Consider the following 22769-nt stretch of genomic DNA (forward strand, 5'->3'; position numbering starts at 1 on the left):
CTCGGAGCCAAAGCTGGCCTCTCCTGGCAGCCGGATGGGCGTCTTGAACTGGACGGCCCGCGGGCCCTTCCAACCCCCTGAACTCCTTTCCCTCCGCAGCTTCTGCCCTCTGCCAAGCCCAGTACCCAGCCTGCCTGGCTCGAAGCCACAGGCCGTCTGTGTCGTTCCTCTCTCCTCTGCAGTCTGTGGGCAAGTCCAGTCAATTCTCTCTCTCTGAGCTCCCCACGGGCCACCCTCCCTCTCCGCACAGCCCCGTTCAAGCCCTCGATGCCCCTCACGGAGCCAGTCCCGCACTCTCTGTCCCCTCCTCTCCAATCCACCAGCCAAACGAAGGGGCATGAGGCCTGGTTCTTAACACGTTGCTCTTGTGCTCAAAAGCCTCCCGAGGCTAGGTGTCGCCTGCAGGCCCAGCCCTGCCTCCCCGATCTGGCAGCCGGGCGCCCAGAACCTGGCCCTGCAGGCCTGCCCAGAGCAACACCCCCTCCCACCTTCTCACAGCCTTTGTGCCTCACCGCTTGCCACCGTCACCAGCCCAACGTCTGCGCCCTTCAGCAGCCACCTCTTCCCCAAAACCTCCCTGTCCCGGACTCAGGAGGTCCCAAGCTCTCCGGCTCTTCCACCTCCCTCTTGGCCTCACAGTCCGCTGAGTGCGGGGGCTCTTCTGACCATGGCCTCCACTCATTCCAGCCTCGGCCATCCTAGCGCTCCCCCTTCTCCCCAGCAAGACTTCAGGTACCGTGTATACTCTGAAGGCCCCCGAACCTCTCCGTCAGGAATGTTCCTCAGAGCTCGAGACCTGCAAAGCCCTGCCAACAGAGACATCTGCCGGATGTCCCTCCACCACCCGAAATGCGACATGTCCCCATATGAACTCTGCGTCATCCCTGCACACCTGCACCCGGGCTGACCTGGGGAGACCCCTGCTGTTTCTCACCTCCAGGCTCTCGCTCAAGCCGTCCCTTCTCCTTGGAGGGCCCTCCACCCCCTCGTCCATCTGGAAAATGTTCACCCTCCAATGTCATTGCCATTTAAAAAACTGCTAGAGCAGCGTCACTAAATCAATGGGGCCTCCCCTGACCGCTTCCAGCCCCAGCTCTTCCCTGCGTACAGGCAGACCTTGGCTTTACGGTGCCTGCAGACATGGTGTTTTCACATGCTGAAGGTCTGCGGCAGCTCCGCGTCACAAGTCTCTCAGGAAATGCCGTTCCTCCAACGGCATTTGCTCGCTTTGTGTCTCTGGGCTACGTTCGGGCAATCCTGATGATATTTCAAACATTTCCATTATTAGATCTGTGATGGTGATCTGGACCGGTGACCTCTGATGTTACTGCTGGGACCGTGTGCGGGCGCCACACGCGACGGCGACTGTCGGGTGTGGTCTGACTGCTCCGCCTCCCTGCAGCCCGCCCTCTCTCCCCCTGTCCTCAGCAAACTTCACTGTTGTCGCATTTTAAGAAACTGTCACAGCCACCCCAGCCTTCAGCAGCCACCATCCTGATCAGTCAACAGCCAGCGACTTCACGGCAAAGACCCTCCACCAGCAAATAGAGGAGGACTTCCCGAAAGCTCAGATAATAGCAAGTTTTTAGCAAAAAAAAGTATTTCAACATTAAGGTATATGCGGGCTTTAGACTGTAGATCTCACACTACAGCATCGTGTAAATATAACTTCTAGATGCATCAGGAAGCCAAAAACTTCACTTGGCTTGCTGTGCTGTGAAATTTGCTTTATTGCGACCGTCGGGGACCAAACCCGCACTGTCTCCACAGTGGGCCCTGACTGCCCAACTCCTGTCTGTGGGACAGAATTCCTCCTGTAATCCCTCGGGTTTAACAACACTAGCATTTTCCCCAAAGCAGGAGGCAGATGTCTTCTTCGACCGTCTCCCCATCACCCCCAATTTATCCCTGAGTCCCATCCACTCCAACCACTCAGAGCCTCTGGAATTCTTCCCTCCTCCCCACCTCCTCTGCTTGGCTCTGCCTAAGCCATCCCCACACCCTTGCCAGCCCTGCAAAGCCTCCTGACTTGTGTCCCAGCTCCCAGCCCTGACAGTCGCCTTTAAGCCCATCCTTCCCAGAGCTGACTGCATTATTCCCTGACTTAAAATCTTCCCTCAAATGTGAGATAAAGTCCAAATTCCCTTTGCTTAACATACGAAGCTCCCCATTGTTTGAAACAGAGATGCAAGACTACTTTCCTGTGTGACCCTGAGTAAGTTACTTAACCTCTCGGGCTGGATTCCTCACCCCATGAAACAAGGAAAGAGGACTAGTCCCTCAAGGGCAGGTAGCCCTACAATACGATGACAGGGAGGGGAGGATCTTCAACACCAACTGGCTCCCTTCAGTGCCTCGGTGTTCTCTAACACACCTAAGAACGGCCTGGGCTTCTGGATATGGTAATGTTTTCATAAGACACCAAACACTAAACTCCTTTAGAGTGTACCACTTATATTAAATAGAAGCAAAGGAGAAAGTTAATGGACCAGGTGTGAGGGAGGAGGGATCAGACCCAACGCTGAAAAGTGCCTCCCATGATTTAATCCCGACTTTCTGCCTCACTCTCCACAGGAATAAACCACCTACGTCTGTGGCAGTAAATGAAATACCATGGGTCCTACCCCCTTAACACTAGATTCAGGCATCTCCTCTGTCATCTCTGAGCGACGGGACGTGGGTGGCCGACCCTTTGGCGTAAGGCTAAGGTCACTAAGCGATTCCGTACCTCTCTCAAGTAGTGTGTCATGAACCCATCAATGACTCCGTCCTGTTCCAGGCCTATGATGAGGCTCACCACGCTGGTGAATCCAAACACCGCATACACTAGAGCAAAGGAAGAAGCCGTTATTTATGTCTTTATCTCTCTGCCAAGTAAGCTCTACACCCACTGTGGGGCTTGAACCCAGAACCCCCGACATCAAGAGTCAACACGCTACATGCCTGAGCCAGCCAGGTGGCCAGATTTAAAAAGCAGCAGCTTGGGAGGCAATGACGTAGAGCTTGGCATTCACCGAAAACAGTGACTTGGGCTTCATCTTTTCCAGAAGACGCTGTGGGCACTGTCAAGATGGACTAGCAGAAGGACCCTCCTGCACAGAAGGACCCTCGCCCTTGTCATGGATCTCCGCGTCATTGCCGGAGTGCTCTTTGAGGGGACACGCCCCGCGGGGACAGAATCACACGCTCACCCGTTAACTCTGTGCCACAGGAGCCTACCCGGCCACCCTGTCCATCCTCCACAACCTCCCAGTGGCTGCCATGGGCCACACCCGCATCTCCCCTGCAGCCAGCTCGCCCGATGCTCGCCTGTTCCACACTGAAGAGCCCGAAGACGGACAGTGACCGACGGGCAAGTTGGAAGAAGAAAGGCCGGTGCTTTTTAAAATGGGTACAAGACGGCACATTGAATGTGAAACAAGCCAAGCCACAGCGTCTCAAGAGACTCTCACTCAGGTTGTGAGACTCTCCCAAATGGCCCATGAGCTCCCAGCATCAGCCAGCTACGGAACAAGGCCTTTACACGGCAAGGGGTCAAACTTAGCGCATGTTAGTTTATCAGCAAGGCTGCATTTTCAAGCTGTACCCTTCACAAACCATGTGGCGGGCACGAGCAGGACAAGAACTCGAAGGTGGACAGAAGAACAGCCGTGACAGAATCAACGGGACGTTACTTCCCAGAGAAGGGGCGCCGGCCTCGCCGAGTCTGCAGCCGGGGCCGCGGCGTTCACATCCTCTCCAGGCTGCAAGGCCCACGCGGGCGCCCTGCCCCGCAGACCCAGCCTCCCCGTGCCCTCCCGGGCCTGTGCTCCAGATCTTGCTGTCAGGATCAGCCACCAAATGTCCCCCGAAAAGAAAGCACTCGCATCAGATCACTGAGGCTGACGGGGGCTTCCTGTGCTGGGTCTGAGGCAACCAGCCTGGCCCCAAGGATGTAGCATGCTCGGGCTAGGACACAGACGAGACCAGACGGCTGCGGGTGTCGAAACCGTGCTCAGTCCTGGGGGGCTGGGAGAGACCCAAGTCAGCTAAGCGTGAACTCCACGGAGTGGGTGGAAAGACAGCAGCAGGAGAACACTCTTGAAAGCTGGGCTGGGGTCAGAGCGCAGGCAGGTGGTGGGGGGCAGGAGAAACGATGTGGGCCTTGAACTCAGGGCCAACTCCTCCACCCCTGGTTGTCCAACCTCAGACAAGTCACATCATTTGCCAAAGCCTCGGGGTCTTTTACGCGCGAGGTGGGAGAAATTAGTTACTTACAATTCTTTCCCTCCCCGCCTTTGCCAAGACCCACAGTGGGCACAGAATATCCCCATATGCCATTGATGGTGGATGCAGCCACACAACGTGGTTTGGCCAGTGGAATGTGCATGAAAGTGACAATGGCCACGTCCCCGTCTCCTCTGCCATGAAAAAGGCCCACCGGGGGGAGCTGCTGGTCCAACAACAAGGAGACGTGGGGCAGCTCTGGACGTGGCCCACAGCCTGACGCACAGCAGTCCCAGCCAATGGGCAGAGCCATGAGCACGGACACTAAATGTTTACACCCAGGACTAGAAACACCTGGAGAGTCTGTCGATGGACGAATGGATAAAGAAGATACATGTAAACACAATGGAGTATTACTGAGCCGTAAGAAAGGAGGAGGGAAGTCCTGCCATTTCCAACAACCTGGTGGACTTGGAGGGCATTACGCTAAGTGAGATGAGCCAGCAGAGAAGGACCGAGGCTGTGTGGTCTCCCTCATGGACATGGAACCCGAGCAAGCTGAGCTCATGGGAACAGAAGCTGGAACGGTGGCTGAGCGGCTGGCGAGGGGGGGACACGGGGCAATGCTGGTCAAGGGCTACAGACCGACAGTGACAAGATGAGTAAGTGGTCAGCGCGGCGTTAACGAGGCCTCACTGTACACTCAGTGTTCTCACCACAGGCCATAAAAGGTAATGATGGGACGTGAGGGACCCTACGGTGAACGACCTTGTCAGGGTCTCACGGTGTGGCCGTGTGTCACACCATCCCAGGGTAGCCCTCACACCCGCCCAGTGTCGGATGTCAAGTGTGTCTCAGCAAAGCGGCGGAAACATGGGGAACGTCTGTTGCTGCTGCAGGACACCGAGGTCTGGGGGGTTCTGACCCGCAGCCTCACTGACGCAGACACGGAACCAGGGAAGGCCCAGCCCAGCTCCCAGCAGGGGAAGCGCTCGAAGGCGGGGACGGCTTTGCCGGAAGCAGCGTGGGGCAAAGAGGAGCCTGGCTTCTGGGGTCAGTGACGTTCTCACTGCATGACCTTGACCACCTGTCTCAGCGGCCCGGAGCCAGCTTCTTCGTCTGTAAGTGGAGAGGACTTGTCGTGAGGATTAAATAAGCTAATACGGGGCCAGCGCTCGGGGCCACACCAGGCACGTAGTAAGTGCTGGATCGGGGTGTTTTTATTTATGGAATGTACGTGGGTATTTTTCAGGCACTGCTTAAATATTCGACTAATATCACTGAAGGCAGCAACCCCCACGGGGAGCATTATTATTTCCTCATCATGCAAACGTGCGGACCAAGACACTGTGCAGCTCAGCTCCATGCCAGGTGGAGGGAACGGCCAGAAGCGAGGCAAAGGCAGGAAGCCCGGGAAGGAGCTACTGCAAGAGGTCAGAGCACGGCTGGGGATGGGGGCAGGAAGAGAGGCGCCTCCTGCCTGGCCCTGGCATTGACCTTCTGCCACGATCCCCGCTGGGGAAGGGTGGGGTCCACGGCCCAGAGGAGGTGTTCGTCTAGAGGGGAGGACTGTTGCCCTGAAACACTCCTGCTTCCTGCCACTTCCCCAGTGGGGCTCAGGGTACTGGAGGCAGACGGCTTCTTCACGGGGGGCATGAGGAAGGCGAAGGCCGAGCGCTGCGCCGTGAGGGGGACACCGACCGCCTCCCTCCCGCGGAGACATACCATAGAAGAGTGGGTCCCGGGGTGGTTTTCTTTTGACCAGGACACGAGCCAGCAGGGCCACCAGGAGCAAGATGAGGGCAGCAACCGCCACGATTGTCCAGGAACTGCAACGACCAGCACAGGGAGGCGGCCACTTACCGAAATAAACACATGGATACATGGAATTTCCTGGCTGCGAATGCTCTCGCCCCACGTCTGCCTCTGCCTCCAGCTCCAGTGCCGCAGGCTGAGCTGGGTGGGCCTGCAGCCCTCTGGCCCCTGCGGGTCACCCGTGCGACTTTCAGGGACTGGAAGCACCAGCTCCCCCTCGTCCTAACCTGCGCACCCGCACCCTGCACGCCATCCCACGCCCCCTGAAGACGGTCCCTGCCCCACCCCCCCAGCTCACCCCGGCACCTCCAAATACTGTTCCCCGGTGACTGACGGGCCTAACCGCTGAATCTGTCACCTCTCTCAGGGCCGGAAACCCTTGGACTGCGCTCCAGGGAGCACAGAGGAGTCTCAGCTACACACACCTTCCAGAAAGACCAGGAGGAAGGGCCCCAGGCCACATGTATAATCAAAGGGACCAAAGAATAAGGCCAATCCAAGGAGGGAGGAGTTTGGGCCAGAGCTGCGGCCCAAAGGAAGGAAGCCAGCTCCCCACACCAGGGCCATCAAGCCAGAGTCCAAACCCACACCCAGAAGGTAAGGGGAGGCTGGGGTGGGCACAAAAGACATGGTACCAAGGAGACCAGGGTCCAAGGCCCGTTCCCCGTGGGGCAGCCCTAGGGCGTGAGGCTTGGTTGAGTTAGCAGTCGAGACACCTGGAGTCTAGGACCCCATTTGCCACTGCCCGACTGAGCGACTTGAGAAAGCCATGTCATTTCATCATCTGCTTTATAACTCACTTTAAAACACATTAAGGATAAAATGTATTATGTACCCATGCGGGCCAGGCACTGTGGATGAATGGAGGTCATCCATCCCTGTCTCATGGAGGGTCCAGTCTCAGTGGACTCTGAGCGCTCTCACCCAGGAGGTCACCTCCAGTCCTGCAGAGATGCGTTCTCTCTCACACCCCGGCACCCAGCAGGGCTGGCAGGGCTAGACACAGGATCACATGGCCCTCTCCAATGGTCCACTATACCACTGCCTCCTCCGCTGAAACCCCATCCACACCATCACAGCCCAAGAGCATCTTCTGGATCACCTTTGCTATATGCCCCTGGGGCTTCTGGAAAGTACCTTCCTCAGTCACAGCTTCCACCAGGACCCAACAATACCTACCAACACCTGAGGGGCAAACTCATGCTGAAGCTCGCTCCACCCGCCCCCCCCCTGCAGCTGGAATGGGTGTTAGAAACCTGCCCCCAGAGTAAGAAAGCTCAGTGAGGAGGTGGGAAGTGAGCCACCCAGGCTGCAGGTAAATGGGCCCCCAGGAGACTGGTTGCAGGTGCAGGAGAGCTGCATCCCCAGCACCTGCCCCCAGGCCCACACAGAGTCAGGGAATGGGCTCTGGGCCTCAGGAACACCCAGATTTCCAAATGCCGTCCTCCACCTATAGAATCAGAATCCGTTGGGCTGGGGCAAGGGAATATGCAGCTTTTTTTCAAGATTCCTGGATGAGTATGACAAAGAAAGTCCTCCTGAGAACTCCTGTCAGGGTATTTGGGAATTCATGAATGGATGAAGGAGGGAAGGAGGGGGAGAAGAAGCCAAGAAGGAGAAATGGATGGATGGTGGATGGTGGATAATGAATGAATGGACAGTTGGTGGATGGTGAATGGTGAATGAATGGATGGACGGATGGATGGTGGATGGACAGATGGATGGTGGATGGATAGATGGATAATAGATAGTGGATAGATGATGAATGGTGGATAGTGAATGGACGGATGGATGGACGATGGATGGATATATGGTGGTTACATGGATGGATGGATGATGGATGGCAAATGAGTGGATGAATGAATGAATGAATGATGGATGGTGAATGGTGGATGATGGATGATGGGATGGATGGATGACAGATGACAGAAGGATGATACACTTCTATGATAAGAATGAGGATGATTATGTCAATGTCCAGGTAGGATGCTGAAGTAGGAAATTTCTAGTGGTGCACATCCGTGACTCTTCCTGTAGAGATAAGCCAAAAGAGCAAAGGATGGAGGAGGAAGCTGATGTGGGTCAGGAACATGATGCTGGACCGAAGCATCCCATGAGAAGCGAAGAGGTCCAGTGTGCTATGTAAGCTGACAAGCACTTTAATCACAGCCCAAGGCAGGTGGTGGCCAGGAAATGGCCCCCATCCCTGCTCCTACCAGGACCTATGCACCGTCGCACAGCGGGCGCCCTCAGGGGAGTGTGAGGGTCGTGTAAACTGAGCTCTCACAATTGCCACCTGGCAGAGGAGCAAGGAGCGAAGAGAAACTGGGGCCACAGATTCCGTGCGTATCCCAGGGACCACCAAGTGCAGGACCAGCTCAGAACTGAGAGAGAAGGATCTGGCAGGACTTGGTGGGGGCGGGGGGCTGCTGAGACACAACAAAGGGTAAAAACTTTGCTAGTCTTGGACTGGGGGCGAGGGGGTTACTGATGCCCTTCCATGAAGGGGATGTGTATGGGTGAGCGTGAGAAGAGAGATAAAGTGTGTGTGTGTGTGTGTGTGTGTGTGTGTGTGTGTTAGAGACGATGAGACTAACGGATCCTAACTCTTTCCTGACTCCGTAACCTGCCTTGCTTTTTCTGGTTTTCAGGCTTTCGTAAACTGCCTAGTGGGAAGGAAGCTTCAACTAATCGAGCTGATCCAAACCTGACCGCATGCCTGCTATGCACAAGGCCCCGGGCTGGGCCACACGACGCCACGGTGAGCTGTGGCCTGGGAAGGTGAGTTCTGACCACAGCGAGGGAATTCTCGTGGGAGAAGCGCAATCCCAGGGGGCCAGGTAGATGGAGAGATCCTGTGTGCTTGGAGGGAGGTGGCGTGGTACCTGAGGCTATCAAATCAGGGATGGCTGCCACAGTCAGGTCAGGGAGGAAGTCCTCCCAGTCAGAGGTAAGAGCATGAACCAGGGCAAGGAGGCAAGGGCTGGGGCAGAGAAGTTCCTGGGGGAGGCTTGGCAGGGCCTGGGGTGGGGAACCGCAGGGAGGAAACAGATGTTAGCCCAGGCCTGGGGCCAGTGTGGAAGGGGACAGTGGGAGGGGGGAGTGGAGGAAGAGGACAGAGGAGCCAGAGGTCACTGGGATTTTACCTGCAGGGGGATGGGAAGAATGACTGGAACCAATTATTCAAAACTCTGCAGGGCTTAGCGATGTGCTCAATACTACAAGGCAATACATAATTCAGTGTGTGCTTAGTAAATGCCATCACCATCCTGCCAGGGGCTGAGGCCAAAATCTCAGAGTCATCCCCAAACCCTCTCCAGGACATGCAGACCTTCAGTAAGCCGCACTGCTCTCCCTCCCAGATACCCTGCACCCAGCCACCACACCCCTCTCCTCCCTCTGCTCCCTGTTCCCCTACCTGGAAGGCTCTGTCCCCACCTCTTCCCATGCCCACCTCCTGCACCTCAAGCCACCTCCTCCAAGAAGCCTCCCCTGACCATCAGTCACCTTCCCAGTCACTCATGTCACCCCATTTTTTGATGTCTGTTTCAACACTTGCTTCCCTAACCTTTCCTAGCTTGTCCATAGCTATATCCTCAACACCTGGAACAGCATCAAGCACAGAATATGTCCTCAATAAATATTTGTTGCACTGCGCACAATGCCACTGTGGACACTGTATTCACAGACACGAGACATCTGCTGCCCAGAGCTGCAGCTCCCAGGAGATGTACCCCGAGATGGGGTCAGACCAAGGGCAGTCACGGCCAGTGTCCAGGCAGTGCTCTGTATGGATGAGGGCCATCTGGATAAGGCTGTCAGCAAGTGGTAGCCCCAGCAGAGAGAGAGAAGGGGGAAGGAAGTCACCGCCCTGGAGGCAGACCCTTATCCCCAGCTCAGAGACTGGAGGGGGTTTGCCACGGGCAGACTGATGCAATTTCCTCAGCACCAACTGCTGGGGGAACCTAACAGGTTAACTTCTTCGCCGCCACGGACAGCAGGGAACACCAGCAGGGACGGAGGCCTGGCACCTCTCCCACCATCCGGGCAGGCCCGCAGCTGCCTGGTGCAGGGTGGCATAGCCTGGGATCCCTCACACCAGACTGAGGCGGGGCTTTGAACCAACCCATCTGTGGCCTGTCAGCCCCACCCATTTCCTTGGCCATGAGCTGCTCGGCCACCCTTCCCCGTGCCGTCTTACCCCGCGCCTCTACACAAAACGGTCTCTCTGGATCCTGACAATAGGATACAAATATAGGCCATTTCACAGACCAGAAAACTGAGGCCACGCCACACGGGTCGTGCCAAAGGCACGACTAGAACCCGGGTCTTTGCTTGTCGGCCCGGGGCTATTTCTGCTAGTCATTCACAACAGTTTCTAAAATTAATAGGAAACGAGAAGTATGTGCGTGTCCATACATGGAAACGTCCCTGTGAAATGCGAAACGAACCCGGCACAACCCGAGGGAACACGGCCACGCTCGCAGCTGGCGGCGTCTGCGCCCCCACACCACCACCCCTGGGCTCAAGGGCAGGGGCATTGCCTCGTTGACCTCCGTCACCCCGGACACCCGGGCCGGCGCGCGCGCCCCGCACTGGGCTCCAGAACCTCACCGAACGGCCGGAACGCCCGCCCGAACCCAGCCCCCCGCCCTCCCCCGGCCCGCGCGCCCCCCGCGCGCCTCCCCTCCCCCGGCCCGGAGCGGGGAGCCCCCACGGGCCGCCGGCCCAAGCCCAGCGGTTGGCGGCTCGAGCCCCATCGGAAAAGTTGCCAGGGGCTCGCGCGGCGCCGAGGCCACTTGGCCGCCCACCCCCGGCCCCGGCGCCGCCCCCAGCCGCGCGCGCCCACTCACTCGTGCTGGGCCGCCAGGTGGTTGAAGACATAGGTGACCGGGATGGCCGAGAGGGACAGCACGAAGACCCCGGTGGCCGCAGAGGCACTCATCGCCGCCGCCGCCGCGCCGCCTGCCCTTCAGCGCATCCCGCGCGGCGCCCCGCCCCAGCTTCCGGCAGCGCCCGCGCCCCTCGGCCGTGCCCTTCGGGGCGTCCCGCGCCGCGCCCTCAGCAGCGCCCCCTCGGCGCGCCGGTCCGCAGCCGCCCGGGAGCGCAGCGCCGCGGTGCGGTCCCGGGGGGCGCCCTGGCCGCGCCCCGGCCCGAGAGCGGCGACAGCCCTCGGCGCGGGACAGGTGTCCCGAGGGCGCGCGCTCTGCGGGAAGGTGGCGGCGGCTTGGGAGGCGGGCACGGCCGGTCGCGGATCCTCGACGACCTGGAGAGGCTCTGGGCAGCGCTGCGGGCGGCGGGGGTGGGGCGGGGGGTGGAGTCAGACCCGCCGGCGTCGGAGCGGGAAGGGCCCGGCCAGATCATCCACGTGGGGAGCCCTAGGCCGGGGGGTCGGGAGGGACGATGATCCCGAAACCGTGGATCGACAGCGGGCAGCGGGCACAGCTCGGTGCAGAGAACCGGGTCAAACCCGGGCTGCTCGCTCGCGTGCCGCTGACCTTGGTCAAGTTACTTAGCTCTTTGGTCTTTTCCCTTCTCTGTCCAATGGGAATAGCGCGCGCAGCGCAGGAGGGGATGAATTGAGCCGCTGTGTATGGGTTGACCCCGCCCGCCAGCCGCTCGGAACACCGGGGTCTCCTGCAATTCCCGTTTCTGGTGGTTGAAACTCACCCTGGGAGAAACCCTATGATTTGAGAGACCAGGTAGCGTTCCGGAGGCCGGGTTTCTGCGGGACCGGAGGCTCGGGGCCCTGCGCAGGGAATGAGCACAGGGAGGCCAGGGCTGAGGGCTCAGACCGCCGTCAGACAGACGGGCACCAAGTATGCCCGAGGCTGCTTGACCGTGCTGGGGGCGAGGTCTCAGAACCCCCGGGACTCAGCCTGGCATGGTCTGCTGTCCCGGGAAAGAGAAGGACAACGAGTGCCAGACAGAGCAGCCCGGCGACCCGGAGAGGAGAGCGGTACTCAGTACTAAGCCTGCAGCGGCCCAAGGCCTGAGGGCATCATTCGGCTCCTTTTAGAGAGGACAGAGATGAGCCACAGAGAGGCCGAGACCTACCCCTCTGGGGCCACTGCACTTTCCCAAGCCAGCTCTCCTGCTCCCCTACCCAGGTGCTCCTGGGAGGCTTGGGTCTAACTCTGAGGAGGTAATGATAAAACCTTGGCCCAAATCGTGACACAGCCGAAGTTTTTCCCAAGGGACATCCTTACCTCTGACCTGGATGTCACCCTCCTTCACAACTACTCCGGGTGTTTGTCACTGTCCTTAAACTCTCTCTTCTTCCAGACAACAAAACCCCCTTTTGAGCCCCCCACTCTCCTCCCAGCCCATCCCTGAGGTCAGCCCAGCCCCTCCCTCACCACCCAAACCCCGCTGCATGAGTTTTGCCTTCTCTCTTATACCTTAAACCCCTCTGGCTGCCCTGGATCCCTCCCCTCAACCTAGGCACACGCATGACTACGTCCCAGTGTAGACATGGCTCCCTGGGCCAGTGGCTCCTCTCCATTCGCCACCTTCTCTCCTTTCTCACGCACACTCCGATTTAATGCCCGAGCTCTGCTGAGAGATCCCAAATTACGGTCCTCCTGCTGGCGTCTCCCCTCAGTGCTGCCGCATGGGCGTCCCACAGACTCATCACAGTCAACATGGCCAAAATGGATTTCCTCATTGTCCACGAGACCAGGTTCCTCTCATCTGGTGGCACCACCCCTCACCCGACAGGCCAAGCCAGACACCTGGGAATGCACCTCAGTTCTGGCCGATCCCCCTTCCTCTGGTTCCAGCAGCACTGCCGGCGCTCCCTTCCAAATACTTCTCAAGTCTGTGCCCCCACAGTTTGTCGGGGTCTGTCTCCCGTGTCCTACCCCTTCCCTCGTCTCTCCGGCTCTGATGCTGCCAATTCTAGAAGACCTCACCTGACCCCCATCCTGGGCCTCCCTCCCCCTGCATCAAGCTTTGCTTTCTTCAGAGAGCTTCCACTCTTCCAGATTAACTTGCTTACGTGTCTGCTTTCTGTTCTGTGTCTCTCTCTCCATTATGACGTAAGCTCGGCAAGGTCAGGAATGCACCCGTCGTGTTTATAGTTCTATTCCTATCCTTTCTATTAGCAGAAGAGGTGCTCAAGAAATCATTGTTCAGTGAATGAATGCTCAAGTCATCATTGTGCATTGGAACTATGTGAGCCGCATGTGTAATCTTAATTTTTTTTTTTTAGGTAAACTCTATATTCAACATAAGGCTTGAACTGAAGAACCCGAGGTCAAGAGTCACACGCTCCACCAACCGAGCCAGCCAGGTGCCCCTGTAATCTTAAATTTTCTAGCAGCCACATTACAAAAGAAGAAGGACACAGGTGAAATTATTTTTCATGATAGAGTCTATTGAAGCCATATGTCCAAAAGATTATTTCAACAAGTCATCAGTGTCAAAGATATTGAGATATTTTACACTAAGTCTTTCAAATTTCATGTATTTTACACATAACAGTATATTCTGTTTCAGACTAGTCACATTTCAAGCACTCAACGGCCACATGTGGCAAGTGGCATCTGTACCGGAATCATGGTTCTAGAACTTTCTCCCCCTCTCGTACTCTCCTGGCTTCAGCTGTGCTCTCTGCTGGCTAATGTCAAGAATGGGTGTGATATTAAATCACTTATAAGCTTATTCAAGTGTCCTCAGAGAGTCTACCATGTTGCTAGCATTGTTCTAAGACATGGTCATGCAAAGATGAATTATAAACACATCTTCCCAAGAAGTCCACAATCTGGTGCGAGAAAGGGATATGTAAACAATTACCATAAAAGGCGTCAAAGATGTATGTACAGCTTGTTAGAGGAACCAACGGTTCTGTCTGGAGGAGTCAAGAGAAGCTACGAGGAGGAGGTGAGGCTTGCGCCCAGACTTGAAGAGCAAGTAGAAGCTGGCCAAGCAGACCAGGAACGGGTGGGGCTTCCCAGGCAGTGGAGACAGCACACGTGATGGCAGAAATGGGTGGGCACATGCCACTTGGTGAACTTCAAGTCACTTGCTTTGCTTGAAAATACCAGGATGTCATGCACAAAGGGGCTGGCAGGAGGTGAAGGTGGACAGGTGACCCAGGACTCGATCTCGGAAGACCTCAAGTGCAGGGAACATGTAAGGTTCATGAGTGGGAGAGAGTACCATCTTCAAAGCCCCGCCTGGCAGCTGGTGGGGACCACGGTTTAGAAAGAGGAGAGACAGGAGGCAGGAAGGCCAACTAGGAAGCTAGAACAATGGTCCAGCGAGAGATCATGAGGACCTGAACCAAGGAAGTTCAAGAAAGAAAAGGGTCTGGAGAGGGATCGTAAGGGGAGAAAGTTGGGAGGTGGGGGCTTAGCACAGGTTTGGTTTCAGACACGTGGGGCTGCCAGTGCCCATGGGTTCCCAGGAGGAATGGTCTCATTGGCAACTGGGGATACCAGCCTGTGGCACCAAGAGAGGTACAAACGACAGATGTAGATCTGGGGGGTCAGGAGCCTGGAGATGTGGCTGAATAGCAAGGAGATGAATTCCCTGTCCCAGGAAGAGGGTAGAGACAAAGAGAATAGTAACAGACATGGCCAGAGAGCGGGTGGTGAGCCCTGCTCCCAGCAGAGCAGCCCAAGGGCATCTGAACGCAGTGGCATAGGCATTCAACACCCCAACCTCAGGAGCTGTTCCCTCAGAGTCCGCAAGAGACCCGGGGCCACCTCAAAGCTCAGGTGCTGTGATATACATGTTGGAGATTATGATTTTCTTGATAATAGTTTCTCTTAATGCTGAAAGTATGAGTAGCCAGAACTCTTGTAGTCGAGGAGCCTGTGTGCTAGAAACCCTCCCCAGCAACCTGCGCAAACCCAGTGAAAATAATCTCATTCCACAACACTACTGTACTGTGGAGACTCCAAAGTGTAGTTGACCTTTGAATAATGCAGGGGGGTTAGGGACCCCCTCCACCCGCTCAGTCAAAAATCTGCATATACCTTTTGACTCCCCAAAAACTGTTGATCAGAAGCCTTACCAATAACATAAATGGTTGATTCATGCATATTTTGTATGTTATCTGTATTCTACACTATTTTCTTATGATCGAGTAAGCCAGGAAAAAGAAAACGTTAAGAAAATCATAAAGAAGAAAAAATACATTTACAGAACTGAACTGTATTTACATATAAGAAATCCACGTATAAGTGGGTCCATGCAGTCCAAACCCATGTTGTTCCAGGGTCAAGGGTATTTCCACTAATATTATCTCTTTTAAGCTTCACAGCAGCTCTCTGAAGAAGGAGAGAGCCCTTTATGGATGGAGAAAGTGAAGCTCAAAGAGGCGACGTGACTTGCCCAAGGTCAAAAGGCTAAGAGAGAGGGTGAACCTGAATTCAGTCGCTATATCTGTGAATCTATGCCCAGTGACTGAATCTAAGTCCCTAGACCCACGTTGCCACAGCTCACTGAGCACCATGTTGGACACCTTAGAAATGGTGGATGGATGCGCTACAGGCTTAGCCAGCTGCCTCCTTGCTCAGGAAGCTGAGGTCCGGAGCTCTATTCCATGCCGATCAGTAGGAATTAAATTCCCATCTTGAAAAAGGGGTGGATATGACTTAAATGGTATTCAGACAACAGAGTAGTTTGGTTTTTTATTTTGTTGTGAGTTTGTGTGTATGTATGTTTTTTAGGAGCATCAATCTTGCAAGCCATGGAGACTAATATTGTAGCTGTGAAACTTGACTCCAAGCTTCCTGCAAGCAAGCAAAAATAGACCCGTGGAGGTACGCACCATTCTCTGTGGTAAGAAAGACACAGGTTTTTGTCACATTGATTCAAAATAATTGACAGATCAGGAATTCAACTGAAGCAGCCCTCACCATGCCCGTTTATGCCTCAGAGGGGAAGTGAAAGCAGAACATGAGGGAACTTGGTCATCAGGAGCTAAGAAAGAACGTCAGGAGGGTTAAGACAGAATAACTCCTCTGAAAGAGTAAAGTGGAAGTCAGCCCACACGTCTGCTGGCCCCCAGCCCCAGAGCTCTTGTTCTGCACGTTTCTGTTTCGCCCTTTTTAATCCTCCTTTAAACGTTGTGTTCATGTTTTTATGAAAGTCTGCACGCTCTAGATGAACGTGCAAGGGGTCATCAAACAAATTGGTTTGTGGGGTATATAGGGACGGGACAAGTAACCTGAGAGTGACCAAGGTAAGGCTGCTGTGACTTAGTGGGTAGACCACTAGGATCCTGTCCAAAGAAGGCACCAGACAGTGATGAAACCCCTCAGAGAAACCCAAGTCACTCTAAACACTAAGTCACACTCAACACTAGATTTCTCGTTGGTAACCATGAGTACCCTGACAAGGGCTGCAGTTAGTGACATGGGCATTTTGGGGTGACGACTGCTGTCTGTCCAGCACCTAATACAGTGCCAGGCATAGAGCAGATGCCCAATAAATGTGGACTGGAGAGAAAAAGGGGGAGAGGAAGGGAAGGTGGGGTTTAAATTTAAAAAGGAGGGGAGGTGAAGAGATAGAGGGAGAGGGAAAGACAGAAGTCTGCAGGAAAGTGAGAAGGAAATAAATGAAATGAAATGAAGGAAATAAATGAAATAAATGAAAGGAGAGATGAAGTTAGGATATAAAATGTTTGTCAAAAGGTCTAGTGCACTCGCTGGTTGGGGCCTGGACCGTTGCCCTGGGTTTCCTAGCAACCAAAGCAAGGAAGGAAACATAATAACATTCACAGTATCCATAGGATAAAAACAGATCAGTTGTTCAGAAGCTCTTCCCTGGTTCCTCTTAAAGGAACACTGTGTCATACAGTATGTCCTTAGCAACATTCCTACAATAAATATAGAATCAAATTCTGAACAGTTGTCTCTCAGTACAGCCTCAGTGCGGGTGATCGGCATGGCGCCAAGACCTACTCAAGGAGCCAAAAGAACTTCGCCAGATAAGCAACTCTCTGAAGGTTTGGCGTGGGGCCGTGCTGCTTTTTATAATGGGGGCAGAGCTCTCCCACGGAGATAGAGCATCACCTCACAGACCTTCTCAACCCCCCGAAGGGTTCTTCTCCCTGCCAACCTGAAGCCATCTCCAGCTGGGGTCAAAGGGTATCCAGCAATGTCCTCCAGGCTATGCTTGAGGAATATCATTTCATATAATAATGTTTTCATTAAACAAGACCATAGGAAGTTTGAAATTATAGGGGCTGGCAAGAAGGAAGAAATAGTCTACGTTGTTAAGTAAGGACAGAACGTTACGGTTTGACAAGCCAACGGAGGGCAACTTGACATTCCTGTGTGAAGGAGCTGAACACTTGGACAAGGACGAATTTCAAACCCAGGGTTGCCGCGGTATTCAGACCGCTCCTGGGGGATAGCAGAAAGACCTCCTAGTTAGGGTTTGGGTTGGACAGAAGTGATTGGAGAGGAGGTAGGGGGCTTCCTTGACAGTTACCTCCCTTACTCTAGATGCCTTTTGAACCTCTGATTCAAGAGGTGACATAATAGGTAACAGAATAATTAACATTATTAACTGGCTAGTAAATGTGTGTATATATATTTGGGGGGTGCTTGAATGACATCTGCCTTCAGCTTAGGTCACCCCTGGGCCAGGCTCCCTGACCAGTGGGGAGCCTGCTCCTCCCTCTCCCTTGGCCCCTCCCCCCACTCATGTTTTCTCTTTCTTTTAAATAAATAATAAAATCTTTGTGTGTGTGTGTGTGTGTGTGTGTGTATACACATATTATATATATATATTTACGTAGGTAGGAACCTATACAAATATATATATATTTGAGAGAGCGAGAGAGAGCGCACACGCACACGCATGTAGTGGGGAGGGGCAGAAGGAGAGAGAATCCCAAGCAGAGCCTGACACAGGGCTCCATCTCACCACCCCGAGATCAGGACCCCAGCTGAAACCGAGAGTTGATGCTTAACCGACTGTGCCACCCAGGTGACCCCAATAACTATATATTTTTAAGAAATAAGAAATAATCCAGCACTTGAAACAAGAAAGGATACTCCTGGTCAACCAGAAATGTGAAAGATACCTAGAAGACTGTGGTAGCCTTTGCTTTGGTGGCCCCACGAGCCACACTTGCCACCGTTCATGCCTCGTGGTAGATCCCTACCGCCTGGACTCTGGACTTGGCGTGTGGCTGGCTTGCTCTGGCCAGTGGGACCTTAGCGTAATTGAAATAGATATCGGTAAGAGCTTACACGTTACAGTGTGTCTTCTGGGGATACTGTCTTGGAAGCCAGCCACCGTGCAGTGAGGAGGCCCGAGCAGCCAAGCAGAGAGGCGAGCATGGGCTGACAGCCCGAGCTGAGATCCCAGCCAGCAGCCAGCCCCCACATGGAGGAAGACTGGTCCAGACCTCCTGACCCTCCCGACATCAGCCCCCCATGAAGCAAAACAACTGCATGGTCAACCCACAGGATCATAAGAAAAGAACTCATTTTTGGTGTTTAAGCACTGAAGTTTGGGGTGATTTGTCGTGCAGCAGCTGACGGCTGAGAGCAGAAAGCGGAGCTGGAGGAAGAGCAGAGGGAACGTAAGGCTCGCACCTGGGACGCCTCCCAAGGGAGACAAGGAGCAGGTCCACGTTCAGAGTAAATAGACACGGAGTGGAGGCGGCTCTGAACAGCGCTCAGGGAGGGGCGGCGCCGCGGGCCACTCCATCAGGCCATCCTTCTGTCTTCAGGAGGAGTAGCCGGAGGCAGGGGTGTTAATCTGGAGCCCTGCTCTGTGGAGATGCTGGGCGGTCTGCCTTGAGAAGGTCTGAGGCAGGCTGTAGGGCCAAGGAATGAAGCAGGACCCTCTGGGACAACTGTGGGGGTCCCTAGCCTGACTGACTGCTTGCCTCTCATCCTGGTACCCAAAAAGATTTCTGTGTCTGGAACTCCATGGCCAGAGAACCCTCAGACGGCTCTGTTGGCCAAGGGAGAGGCCGGAAAGGGGCCGAAAGATCTGCAGAGGCTCATGGAAGCTACCCAGGCTCATTCACACAGCCCTTCCGTCATGTCTGCAAACAGAAAAGCGAGGTTGCTAAACGTAGTAGGAAAATCCATAGCATGGAAGAGGAAGGTCAAGTTAAACCAACAGAAAAATTGACCTTGAGGGTGCCTGGGTGGCTCACTCAGTGAAGCACCTGCCTTTGGCTCAGATCATGATCTCAGGATCCTGGGATGGAGCCCCACATCAGGCTCCCTGCTCAGCCGGGAGCCTGCTTCTCCCTCTCCTTCTGCCACTCCCTTTGCTTGTGTCCCCTCTCTCTCTCTCTCAAGTAAATAAATAAAAGCTTAAAAAAAGAAGAAGAAGAAAAAGAAAAGCTGACCTTGGAGGAAACAGAACAGTTTAGGAAGGAAGAGAGGACTTCATAAAATTGCAATTAATATCCTTAGAGAAACTTGAGGTGTGTCACCTAAGGGGAAGGAATGGCCATCAGAAGGGAACAGAGAACAAGAGAAAGTTCTTGGAAATGAAAAATGGGATTGCAATAGGAAAAATTCAGTTAAGGGGCTGAATAGTAATTTCGATGCTGTGCAAGGCCAAGCAGTTAATCTAGAATCATGGAATCTTAAAGAATGTAGAGCAAGAAGAAGAAAGAGGAAGACAGTATGAGAGCGTGGAGAAGAACCCAAGAGATCCAGCATCAGTCTGATTAGGAAAGAATAGAGAAAGTAGGGAGAGAAAATTACCAGAGAAGGAACAACAATATTTTCTTAAACTCAAGGAATCCCGGAGTACTCAAGACTGAGAAGGCCCACTAATCAAAATTTAAAAAGACTAAACTCTCCCCGCTAAGTTTACCAACCTCCCTTACCCTGATCTACTCATTCCCTTTTCCCAGAGCACTTTCCACTTGCTAACATGCTATACAACTTTCTTATCCATTGTGCATATAATCTATGATCCGCCTTTCCCTTCTAAATTGTGAGCTCCAGGAGGACAGGAATTTGTTTCCGATTTGTTCCTTGTTCAGTGAACCCTGGCACCTGCCATCTAGTAGGCATGAGTAAATATTTGTGTTGAATTGAGTTAAAATCTAGATAGACATGCCGAATATAAACAGATCCTAGAATCTTTGGGATTTCCTACAATAGGACGAGAAACAGAACTGTCATCTAACATTAACAACAGCAGAGCCTGGAAAATAAGCAAGTTGCTCCCTTCTACATCCTGAGAAACACTGTCCCAATCCAGCTAGAGACAGACGACATCTGCGAACCTAAATCAGGCATCGAGAAGAGAGGTGCGATTGATCATCAGAGGAGCCTGATGGGAAAATCAGCCATTTCCTCACAGAACATGACGGTGGTAGAAATTCACATCTCAAACAGCGGTATAGAATGGCTGTAGTTTCACAAGGGAGAGTTTTCCCCCCTACTCTGAATTCAAGTCACGACACATAAGTTTCATTTTTAACTCTTAAATGATGGGAAATGCTGTTTGGGTGGTTCACCATTTTATCACAGGTGTGTATCTCCTTGAAGGTCCCAGCTGTCTTCAGCGATGTCAATTTCAACCTTCTGCAACCAGTGAACTCAAGCCAGGTGTCCCAGCCTAGTATCGACGTGAAAACCAAGTTTCCAAGTTATTGAAAGGACAACCTCCCTAAGCTGCACGTGCCTTATCACTCACACACTCCAAGCCCCCAAGCCTGGTTTCCTCTTAGCCTCTGGGGCTTTCCCTTATGTTTGTGCAGGTCTAGCCATGTGCTTAAGTGATTCTGTTATACGAATTATATGTGAGTATTTTCAGGTGTTTTTTTAGTGGGAGAGTTTGCAGATGATTCGGTCCAGATAGCTCAGAAATTTAACTTGAAAGAAAGCTTGAAAAAAATTAAACTATCAGGTAACAGGTGCCCCCCCCAAAAGGGCATTTTCAGAAATGTAAGTTCTCAAAAAATCAATCTCCCTTGAGCTTTTTCTCAGAAAGCTCCTGGAGGATGTGTTGCACTGATACAGGGACGTGTCAAATGCAGGGGAGGACGTGGGATTCAGAAACAAGCTCTAGCCCATGAAAGGGCCAAGGGGTCCCGGGATGAGGGGTAGCAGCTGTGTAGCCTGGAGAACGTGCAGGCTGCTTAGGGCAGGAGGAAGGCAACTCCAGAAAAGCCATCTCTAGAAAATGATGGAATCGTTAGGTGACCGAGTGTTTTGTGTGAAGGTACTTAGAGGAGAAACAACAGAGTTTGAGGCTGAAGTAGCGAGAGGAAGTCGAAACTAAGCACGCCGTCATCATTTCCCCATAGTAGAAAGTCAATAAATAACCCTGAGACCTGAGAAAAATCACAACATATCAGCGTCAATGTGTTACTTGGAAATACGCAAGCAAAAGCTAGCACTGGGGGAGGTCGCCTTTGGAGGCGGAAATCAAAGGTGGGAAGGTCGGGTCAGGGACTCCGGCCTTCAGATCAAGCCTTGTCCATGTACTTTCATTCGATACACATATAACTTTGATAAAAATAAACCAGTAAACGGAATGGGTATGATAGCGTCAGACAGCGCTCATTTCATTGCTGATTTTTGCAACAAGACAGTTTTGATCCCAAAATAGGCATCTCGGCGTAAGCGTTCAAGAGAGGACTCAGTTTCCCAAAGGGAGCTCTTAATGCTTTCATGTTTGGATCGCCATCTTCGGGGCACCCATCACGTCTTCGTCTTTGCCACTTTGTTCTTCGTTTATTAATTGGTTTTATGATCAAGTTCTCTTTTGTAGAATAAGATGCCTTTCTCCGGCATCGCTTTCATCAACTTTGTGAAATTCCGCAACCCAGCAATCCAGGAGACGCCGGCTGACTGCTGGGATAAAAAGCCGCTCTCTCAATGGGCAGGGATAGACGTTGAGGCTAATCCAGTGGGGACCAGTTTCACCCTGGACCAGTTCATTGGTGAACTTGCTGCAGGGCTGATGGCTTTTGTCACTTTACATAAACTCAAACTGTGGGGTCTTGATTAACGAATAGTCCATAAGAATTCTGTTTGTGGGAAAACTGACTGTCCTGACAGCCACGTTCACAGCTCAGTCATTGGTTCACCACCTGCTTGACATCCAGCATGGAAGAAACTGGCCTAATGGTGGGCAGCAGAGAGAAGGAGGAAGGAAGGATCTGTAAGGACTACACAGACTGTACATTTTACCACCGTTCCAAGCGCTGGTGCGCAAGAGGAATGCCTGTGCAAACGACACCCGCCCCCAACCCCAGGCAGGGAAGCTAGTGACAATTTTACGCTGTAGGGGGATAGGTTCTGTTTGGCTCTCTTAGAAGCTTACCCTGAGAGACGTGGAGAGATCGAGGTGGCTGAAACAGGGGCAGAAGGAGGAGAGGAGCAGTAATGGAAGCCAAAAAACAAAGTTTGCAATCAGGGCAGATAGGGTGACGGCAGAAAGGACAAGCTAATTAGGACTCGAAATCACAGTTTGTGGCTACTTGGATCAGAGGAGCAGGGACCAGAGGAGGAATTAGGAATGGCCACCGGCTGGGGAGAAGGAAAGGAACAGCCATTCTCTAACTGTCGGAGATATGAATTTCTACTAAACTCGAAGGCTCAGATGTAGTGAAACCTGTTGGATTCTCCTCTAAGGCTCCGAGACGGTCCTCCTCCCTGGGGCTTGCTGCTGCCCAAATAAAACCAAGTTTTAGAAACTAGGAGAGAAAGAACTGGGACCACTTTGCAGGGCTATTCGGAGCACTTGGAGTTACAAGTAACAAGATAACTCACACTGGGCTTAAGCCATGAAGACAG

General features: G+C 53.4%; 2 protein-coding genes across 11 annotated transcripts in view; one reads left to right on the plus strand and one right to left on the minus strand.

Annotated features, from left to right (window-relative positions):
- The window catches only part of TM6SF1 (transmembrane 6 superfamily member 1), a 29690-nt gene extending 18676 nt beyond the window's left edge, over positions 1 to 11014 (minus strand). For 7 of the 9 annotated variants that reach the window (XM_047735561.1, XM_047735558.1, XM_047735556.1 and 4 more), the window contains exons 1-3: positions 10875 to 11014; positions 5932 to 6035; positions 2729 to 2826 (exon numbers count right to left, since the gene is read on the minus strand). In XM_047735561.1, coding sequence (XP_047591517.1) covers positions 2729 to 2826; positions 5932 to 6035; positions 10875 to 10966 — 294 coding nt within the window. In that variant the 5' untranslated portion in view covers positions 10967 to 11014. Of the gene's footprint in view, positions 1 to 2728; positions 2827 to 5931; positions 6036 to 10874 lie in introns of those variants that run through there. The other 2 variants (XM_047735562.1, XM_047735563.1) reach the window with 2 other exon arrangements.
- The window catches only part of LOC125103737 (basic proline-rich protein-like), a 33049-nt gene extending 15494 nt beyond the window's left edge, over positions 1 to 17555 (plus strand). The window contains exons 1-5 of one of the 2 annotated variants that reach the window (XR_007128484.1): positions 6391 to 6618; positions 8673 to 8802; positions 13235 to 13372; positions 15702 to 15794; positions 16901 to 17555. Coding sequence is in view for 1 of the 2 variants with exons in the window: in XM_047735566.1 (XP_047591522.1) it covers positions 6483 to 6618; positions 8673 to 8782; positions 10413 to 10907 (741 nt within the window). In the remaining variant the exon portion in view is untranslated. Of the gene's footprint in view, positions 1 to 6388; positions 6619 to 8672; positions 8803 to 10412; positions 10908 to 13234; positions 13373 to 15701; positions 15795 to 16900 lie in introns of those variants that run through there. The other variant, XM_047735566.1, reaches the window with a different exon arrangement.
- The last annotated feature ends 5214 nt before the right edge of the window (positions 17556 to 22769 follow it).

This window comes from Lutra lutra, chromosome 7, assembly GCF_902655055.1.
Source record: "Lutra lutra chromosome 7, mLutLut1.2, whole genome shotgun sequence".
Taxonomy (NCBI): domain Eukaryota; kingdom Metazoa; phylum Chordata; class Mammalia; order Carnivora; family Mustelidae; genus Lutra; species Lutra lutra.